A 9,979-nucleotide genomic window follows, 5' to 3' on the forward strand; every position below is an offset into this window, starting at 1 on the left:
CTGTCGAATTTCACATGTGGGAATTACATAAAGGCAATATTGAAAGAAGTTGCAAAATTCATGGATGTCACCACCATTTTCATGCTCACACCCGTAAGTATTGGCTTGAAGAGAGAAATTATAAAGCTAATGGATGTGATCACTACTTTCATACTCACACCCGTCGAGTGTTGGTATCAACAAATTAAAAAGCTACAAAGTTCACGGATGTGACCACCACTCCAAGAAATGCATTCATGAGGAGAAACTATATTTTCCTATAAATAGAGTCATCACTTTGCTTAGAAATTATCTAATCCAATCCTTGAGAAAGACATAAGAAATAGTCTTTGCTCTATTTTTTCTTCTTTTTATTTTACATTTGAAGGAGTAGTATTTTATTTTTAATTTTTTTCTTACATACTCCTTAATGGAGTAGTTTCTTTTTGTTGGGATAGTTGAAGAAGCTTGGTATGATGTTATAATAATTAATTTTACTTTAATTCTTTCATGGCTTGACATCCAAATCTTTGATCTTGCTTCTTTTAGTCCTAATTCTCATGGAGGGATTAATAGTTTATTGATTAAAAGATCTCAATATTATTTCTTTTAGTCCTAATTCTCAAGGACGGATTAATTCAAATAATTTTATTGGTTTAAAATTGTTATCTTATTTCTTTTGGTCCTAATTCTCACAGAGGGATTGAACTCAAATAAGTTTAATGATTTGAGGGGTCTCTATTTTATTTCTTTCCGTTCTAATTCTCACGGAGGGACTGACTCAAATAAGTTTATTAATTTAAGGGCTAATTGCAAGATGTCTTTATTACTCATAACACAAATCAAGTCAAATAAGTTTTTCTATTCTTTTGTGGAATTTACTAGAATAAGATTTTATTATAATTGTACCAAGTGGATTCAACGACTCCCAACTCTTTTCTTTTTAAATTTTCTAATAAGTCGTTTGTTTTATTTTAAGTAATTTATAATTTCAAAACCTCTCCTTTCATCAATTTGATTCTCTCAAATAGTAACTAAGACAATACACATCTGTAGCCTAGGTGGTTCCAATCTTTGTGGGATGATATTTTAAACTATACTAGAATTTGATAGAGTACGAGCAAATTTTTCTATGCACTTTGGCCTCGTCACTAGACCTGGCATTTCTTTACCTATGAGTGTTGTAAGTCAGTTTATGGATTCTCCCTATGATAGTCATTGGGATGCAATTGTCCGCATTCTGCGAGATATAAAGTCGGCTCCTAGCAAAGGACTACTCTTCGAGGATCGAGGCCATGAGCAGATAGTTGGATATACAAAACGCTGATTGGGTAGGATCAATTTCTGATAGACGTCCTACATCCGGATATTGTGTTTTAGTAGGAGGTAATTTGGTATCCTGGAAGAGTAAGAAACAGAGCATGGTTTCTCGATCTAGTGCAGAATCAGAATATCTAGCATGGTTGTAGCAACTTGTGAGCTAGTTTGGATTAAACAATTGCTCAGAGAACTAAAATTTGGAGAAATCAGTCAGATGGAACTTGTGTGTGATACCAAAGCAACCCTTCATATTGCATCAAATCCGGTATTTCATAAGAGGACTAAGCACATTGAGCTCGACTGTCACTTTGTCAGAGAAAAGATACTCTCCGGAGATATTGTTACGAAATTTGTGAAGGTAAGTGATCAACTTGAAAATCTTAACACCAAGTCCCTCACTGGTCCTCGTATTAGTTACATCTATAACAAGCTCAGTAAATATAACTTGTATGCACCAGCTTGAGGGGGAGTCTTAGAATATGAGTAGGTATAGAATTTGTATATAGTATCCTACATGGAAAAGGATTGAGATATAATGCCTATAAATAGGAATTGATGTAATGTTGTAGATACACAATTCAATAATATTTTCTCTCTTAAGTTCTCACAGAGGTTATGGGCTGGCAAGATGAGCTACATAAAGTTCACATAATCCTTTTTTTTTTCGTGTACGTAAAGTTCAATTGGTAATAAAATCATTTTTATTTACCAAAACAAAAAGTTTGACTTTTTACACCTGGTTTTGCTTAACCATCTATGGTCCAAAACTCATTGATCTGACTAATCTGAATTCACTCTGTAGAAAAACCACTACGGTGGTATTAACGCTCCTTATCAAGGACAAAATAAACTTTATTCCTAGGGATCGAACTTGAAATTTCTCGTTAAGGATGGAGAAAGATTTTTCGGCTACAAAGAACCTTTAACACTAATACACCTGTTAGACTCGGCTACAAAGAACTTACAAAGGAAGGATAAACCAAATATAACCTGAGAAAAATTTTGAAAACACCATTTTAACTTATGAACATTTCCTATTGGCCATATGATTGTGATCAGCAAACATTTTAGTAAAAGCAAAAGAAAAATAAAAAGAGAGAACATTTTTGGTTAATGGTAAAAGCAGAAAGTGAAGAGGTTAAAGCAGAAAGTATGTAATTTTTAAATTTCCAATTTCTTTTGGAAAATAAATTCTCGTTGGTCATTGCTCAGATTGATCATCTTTCAATTACATGATACTTTGGAGTTTGGGCAAAGAATGGAAGCCTACATAAATGAAAAAGTATTCTTGAATTTTTGGAGATTTATATGAGAAAATCACTTTTTTCACCAAAATGATTTCCAATAGTTGAAATAGTTTTATCAACCGGTTGCAAAACATTTTCTCCCCTTTAGTGTATTTCAAAAAAATACTCTCTCCCTTTTGATGTTTACATCATTATTTAGTTGTTGCTACTATTCATTTCTTTCAGCATGATATGCAATGCTTTCCTATTATTTGTCATGGCTTACTCACTTTGGTATTTCTTCTTCCATATCCGTTTTTTTAGATGAGAGTCTATTAGAAACAACCTCTCACAAGGTAGGAATAAAGTTTGCGTATACACTACCCTCTCCAGAACCCCACTTGTGTGATTGCTCTAGGTATGTTGTTGTTGTTGCTTTGACGTTTACATCAACCTACATTGACTTATCTTAGTTGAACAATTAATTGAAGGTGAGAATATATGTTAAATTAACCACGATTCAGATAAAACTTTACACAAAAAAAATACTTTATGCGATTAAATCGGACTACTTACTACAGTGATTACCTACATGCTGAAAAGAAAATCTTTATCCACAGTTACACACAATAGTCAAGGATCCAGTTCCAGTTTCCCTTCCCTCTCTTGCTTTCGGGGGCGCGCATCTCTGGTAATTTTAAGTAACTACGCCTCTATTACAAATCATTCGAGACCTAAGGTATAAATCCTTGGTTCCAGTTTAAATAATTTATTATAATTTGACTAATTTTACGCTAACCATCAACTTATTAGACTGAGTTCACTCATTGCTTGTAATTCGAAAACAAGAAAATGCACTTCTTAAATTTATTGTCTTTTGATGTACGAGGTTTATAGGGGAAAAGCTCAAATATTCTATCAAACTATTAGAAGAGGCTCATTCATGCCACTCGTTAATAGTTAGGTTCAAAAATGTCACCGATGTTACCAATTTTCATCATATATGTCATTACTCACTAACAGAACTCTACTACAATTAGATTTTGCCACATGACATTATCTAAACTCTCCATTTTATGAGTGACATATATCGCCCATTTCGTTAAGTTCAGCGATATTTGAGCCTTCTTCCAATTCCTATATAAATGTCCAGTCTTTTCTAATTTTATGTAACAAGCTTATAAGGACAAGTTTTTATTTTTTCTAATTAATAAAAAAAAAAAGGCATAAGGACAAGTTTGTCCGTTATACTAATAACAATATAATTGTACGTGGAAAAACTATACTCTCTTATTTAATTGGATTTATGAAGCTAATCTTATTCTACATCATTCACAATTTTCACGTACTTTATGGCTCTTTAAAAAAATATATAAAAAACACATAAGATTTGTTTAAGAAAATAAAAGAGACGAGTTTAAAAGAGAGTGCAAAAATGAGGGCGTAGATGGGTATGAAAAGTACATATGAGTGACATATTTGAGCCTTCTGTCAACCACTATTAACACCCTAAATTTCACTCATATGTAACTTTCTATACCCATCTACACCTCATTAGTATATTCTCTTTTAAATATGTCTCTTTTCTTCTTAAATAAATTTTATGTGTTTTTAAAAAAAATTTAAAGGCCATAAAGTACGTAAAAATTATGAATGATGTAAAATAAAATTAGATTCATAATCCAATATTCAATTAAATAAGAGAGTATATTTTTTCCATGAAAAATAATACGGAAAAGGGCCAAATATACCCCTATACTATTGGAAAAAGGCCAAATATACCCTTCGTTATACTTTGGATCCAAATATACCCCTACCGTTATACTTTGGGCACAAATATACCCTTCCACCGTTAAAGTTAACCAAGATGGACATCTAAACTATGTGGCACTGACATTGATGAGGTGGACGCCACATGCCATGTCATCACCCCTAGCCCATTTTACTCCTCCCCCTTTTCACCACTAAAATTTCTTTCTTTTCCATCATTAAAATTGCTTTCCCCTTCACCACCATTACCGCCACTAATGTTGGCGTGCTGTGCATTAAAAGGAAATAATAGAGTATTCTAAAATCATAGAGAAAATTTGGGAAATATAAAAAAGGAAAATGAAGATCGACTATTGAATTTCCCTTCCCACATGAATGAAGCAAATCTTTGATTCTCGGACTGAACGGAGAAACAAACCATTACCCACAAGAATTTATAACAGAATATTCTTAAAACCATCAGAAGCACTCAAATTGCAATGCCCTTTTCCACATTTCATCTACTGAGAGATGAGAAGCGCAAATTAATAACTTAAATAACAAAATTTCGGATCAAGCATCATCAGCAACAGGAACATCAGGGGCAAAGAAATCAGCCAATTTTGGAGGGTTAAAATGCTCATACATATCGTCCTTAACGAATCTTGAATCAACGGTTATCCTATCAATAATGGCTATCTCCATAGGATTACCAAAAATGGGTTACAGAAAAAAGAAAGAACCAATTTTTCTCTGCGATTTAAGAATACTCTGTTATTTCCTTTTAATGCACAACACGCCAATATTAGTGACGGCAATGGTAATGGAGGTGAAGGAAATTTTAGTGATGGAAAAGGGGAGGAGTAAAATGGGTTAGGGGTGATGAGGTGGCATGCCACGTGACATCCACCTCATCAAATGTCAATGTCACCTAGGATTGGATATCCATCTTGGTCAACTATAACGGTAGAGGGGTACATTTGTGCTCAAAGTATAATGATCGGGGTATATTTGAATCCAAAATATAACGAAGAGTATATTTGACCATTTTCCAATTGTACAGAGGTATATTTGGCCCTTTTCCGAAAATAATAATGTTATTAGTATAAGGGACAAACTTGTCCTGGTAAGTTTGTTATATAAAATTAGAAACGGAAAAGGGCCAAAATTATCCCTGAACTTTAAGAAATAGTTTATTCATATTCTTCGTTATACTATTGGGTCAATTATGCCCTTACTGTTATACTATAACCCAAATTTACCCCTAATCTAAACAGATTGCCACGTGTCCTAATCCTAGACGCCCAACTCATTTCCCCTTATAATTTCATCTGGATCAAATTATTCTCCGGATCCGACCCGTCAAATTAATTCACCCAACCCATTTTTGCTTATTTTAAAGGAATTTTTACTCATTGTAGCTTCTTTTAATACCTAATTATCAATATTAACTACCCTTTTATTTAATTATATTTAGTAGCTAATTAACTTTTCTAAATTACAAATGGTAGCTATATTAAAAATACATACCCAAACATATATATCTTTATTTTTTTCCAATCACTACCCATTTCAAAATTTTTATTTCTCAAAACCCTAAAAAATCCCTCTCCCGTTCTCTCAACCACCACCACCATGGCCGCGCCGCCGCTCTTCTCTTCTCCCGCTCCCTCTGTTCTCACCCCTCCCCCCCCCCCCCCCTCTCTCTCTCTTGTCCCTCTCCCTCTCCCTCTGTGCTCACCCCTTTCTCTCTCTTTTCACTCTATCCGGTGAGGCGATGCCACAGATCTGGCCGTGTGCATTGTTGGTGGTGGCAGCGATGACACTGATTTTGAGATGGCGGCGGAGAAGATGATGTGGAGGTGGAGAGATTAGGGTTTTGTTGGTGGTATAAAGGTTAGGGTTTTTTGGTGGTGGTGGTATCTCAGATTTGGGTTTGTGGTGGTGGTGGTGTCTCAGATTAGGATTTTGATGGTGGTGGAGAGATTAGGGTTTTTGGTGGTGGTAGTGTCTCAGATCTGACCGTGTGTATTTGTTAAAAGCCAAATACAAATACATTAAAAAATCTACATCTCACAAATACACTGTTTTTTAATGTATTTGTCTTTGTATTTTTTGAGTGTATTTTGTTAATTTTTATCGTTGTATCTGAATGTATTTGTTGAAATCCATTCAAATAAACAAAAAATTTGAATATATTTGGCTTCATATGTAGTTGGAATGTACACAGTCTATTTCAAATACATCAAAAAAATACATCAAAAAAAGCCATTGAAATACATTAAAAAAAATCAGTAAAATACATAAAACAAAATCACTGAAATACATAAAAAAAAAAAAAAGACACGGAAATACATTATAGCAAAAAAACAAAATCACTAAAATACATAAAAAAAATATATTAATATCTACTTTAATAGCTCCATCGTTAAAGGCTAAAATCAATGATCCTATTTTTTTTTACCATGTTCTCATGTATTTGTTGGCAACAAATAAACGCCGAAGACATACTATTTTGCCAAAATGTAGCTACAAATGATAATATTTAAAAGGGTAGCTACAAATGGTAGGAAGCTACAATAAAGTAGTCATTTGTGTAAGTTTGCCTATTTTAAACCCAAATAATACATTTCAACCCCACAGACTCTCTCCCTCTCTACACTCAATCGTGTCAAATTAATCACTCTACATTTCAACCCGTCTTTTGTTTCCTACATTAACATTAGCAGTAAAAAATTAGCACTGGGCTAACACAGGCACATTGATTTTGTGAAGATGGTCCTTGTAAAAGAAAGTCCCACTTCTATTCCTTAGTCCATCCTTTTCAAAGGTTGTTGATAGCTGCGACAGAATTTTAGCAGGAATAGTGCCTGCATAAAATGCTACCATGTGATACTCCATGAATAATAGCAGTAAAAGTAAAATAGTTTTTTTCTTTTTTTTTCTTTTTCTTATTTACTTTTTCAGCGGGGAGTGCTGGGTAGTTTGGAGGCAGTGGCGGACCCAGGATTTCAGGGTCGTGGGTGCCTCATTTTCTTTAACATGAGTTGCTAACGATGACATAATATAAATGCACAACTATTTGAATGCAACACTAAAATAAAACTGCAACTAATATTATCATTACCAAAAGAGGCTTTTAATCACAAGTTTCATACAAAAGAAAGCCTTCTAGTCAGTAGTCACAAGTCCGATCCCAAAAAAAATACTTAGTCTCAAGTCTGATCTAAAAAAAAAAAAAAGGACTTCTAGTCGTAGTCACAAGTCCGATCCCAAAAAAAAAAAAGACTTAGTCTCAAGTCTGATCCAAAAAAAAGACTTGCAGTCACAAATCACAACTGCACTCGACGACTTTTCATTTTCTGAAAATGATGAATAATAGCATCATTATTTATAGTTGCAAATATCCCACGCTCTACATAGCAGACTAAACAACCATTTAAAAATTCATCACTCATACTGTTGCGGAGTTCATTTTTGATGTACTTCATCGATGAGAAAGCTCGTTCCACAGAAGCAGTAGCAACAGGAAGAATAAGAGTCAACTTGATAAGCAAATAAACAAGTGGCCAGGTCTGGTGCAATTCTGATTGAACCAATACTTTACCAAGATCAGTAATCCCCTTCATATTGAAAAATCTCTTATCAGAACCTCGAACATACACTATGAAATTATGAAGCTGGCAACTGAGATCTCGAAGCTTGTTGCTATCAAACTCATTCGGATAATATTCAGTCAACCTCATTACTTTTATCTTATCAAAATTACCAAATGACTTAGCTGGATGTAAACAAGCCATACCAAGAAGTAAATCAGTACTAACAGTGTCGAAACGATTATTAAGCTCCTGAAGCAGCAAATCAATAACAGGATAAAAAATTCCAACACGAAAATGATGAGAATATGTAACATCAAGAGCTCTACGTTTCGACTTCCCATGAATGTAGTTAGCATCCATCTTCAGAATAAATATCTCATGCTTATTACAAAAAGAAAGGACATCATCCAGTAATGATTTCCATCCCCTATCCCTCATCATTTGCAATTCTTGCTTTGCAGTATTGAGCGGCCCCATAGCATTGACAATATCTTGATCCATCTTCTGTAATGAGTAGTTCAAATAATTTGTCTTCTTCAGAACTTCCAACATCAAGTGCAACATAAAAACAAAATCAAACCCCTTAATCTTATCCACAAGACTTTCAGTTGTAAGTCTATCGATATAATTTGGACACTCACATGCAGCAAATTCAAGAACATAAAGAATTGATGGAAATATATTAATGAAGTTATGTAATGTTTTATAATGAGAACCCCAACGAGTGTCACCTGGTTGTTGAAGCCCACGTTCTTGATTTAGTCCCCGTCCTGTGTGCATTTCACCAGAAATGAGCAACTTTTCTAACTTTGCAGCTTGATGTTGTCTGAGCAAATACCTGCGCTTATAAGATGCTCCAACAATATTCAATACATTAGTAACTATACAAAAAATCATCCACATCTGAATTTTTCTTCACAAGAGCCACAAGTGTCAACTGCAATTGGTGAGCAAAACAATGAGTGGAATATGCAGATGGAGTATCACGCAAAATTAAACTTTTAAGACCATTTAGTTCTCCTTGCATGTTACTAGCACCATCATAACCTTGCCCACGTATTTGGGATGGACTTAATGAGTGATCCGAAAGAAAAGAATAGATTGTTTCCTTCATTGATCGTGCAGATGTATCATTAACATGGACAATACCAACAAATCGCTCTATCACTTCACCTTTTTTGTCAACATATCGTAGAACAAGTGCCATTTGCTCCTTGTGTGATATATCCTTCGATTCATCAACCAGTATTCCGAAATAATCACCATCCAAGTCTTCAATAATAGCTTTGATTGTTTCTTTTGCACAAGAATCAACAATATCTTTTTGAATTTTTGGACAACACGTCATTTCATTTTTTGGAGCATTTTGTAATAGAATGCTTCCAACTTCCTGATCCATGGCTCCATACCATTGCAAAAGTTCAAGAAATATACCTCTATTTGTAGATGATATGCTCTCATCATGACCACGAAACGGCAATCCTAATCTTAAGAGAAACCTTGCCACATCAATTAAAGCACCCAAGCGATGTCGAGATTCATTTTTGTCTTTCTCGTTACGCTTGTCAAAAGAAGTGCGAATTGATTGTGATTGATTTATCAAATCAATCATCATGTTGAAACACTTGTTGTGGATGCTATATTTACCTCTCCAATATAAGTTTTGAATCTTTCCTTAGCCTTGTTCCAACCCTTATAGCCCTTTTTCGTAAAAGCATCTCCCATATTTCCACGAACATCATGCTCATTTTTAAACAAATAGCAACACAAACAATAAGCAACATCTTTTGATATACTGTACTCTAACCACTTGGAATGTCGACCTTTGAACCAACCAGGATGAAACTGACACATTGTTTTCTTTTTTTTCCCAAACTGAGTTTTAGGAAAATCATGATTCATAGGCTGACAAGGTCCTTTTTTAATGTAATATCTTCTAACTTCATCACGTATATTAGGGTCATATTCTGAAATAGGCCTTCTGTTTGCCGGGTCTGCTTTCAAATAATTGAAATTGATATTTAAAGGATTTGTATCCCTCTGAACTTCCGAAGGTATGGATGAAGCAACGGGTGGAATAGTAGAACTAGAGCTTGGTTGTCCACG

At 34.3% G+C, this 9,979-nt stretch overlaps 1 protein-coding gene across 1 annotated transcript; it reads right to left on the reverse strand.

The window, feature by feature from the left end:
• Nucleotides 1-7,606: 7,606 nt before the first annotated feature.
• On the reverse strand, nucleotides 7,607-9,488 carry LOC132601340 (uncharacterized). Its single transcript, XM_060314436.1, has 2 exons — nucleotides 8,761-9,488; nucleotides 7,607-8,711 (listed from the first exon to the last, which is right to left on the reverse strand). The coding sequence occupies exons 1-2, from the start codon at nucleotides 9,486-9,488 to the stop codon at nucleotides 7,607-7,609; spliced, it is 1,833 nt and encodes a 610-aa protein (XP_060170419.1).
• Between the last annotated feature and the right edge of the window lie 491 nt (nucleotides 9,489-9,979).

Source organism: Lycium barbarum, chromosome 7, assembly GCF_019175385.1.
Source record: "Lycium barbarum isolate Lr01 chromosome 7, ASM1917538v2, whole genome shotgun sequence".
Lineage (NCBI taxonomy): Eukaryota > Viridiplantae > Streptophyta > Magnoliopsida > Solanales > Solanaceae > Lycium > Lycium barbarum.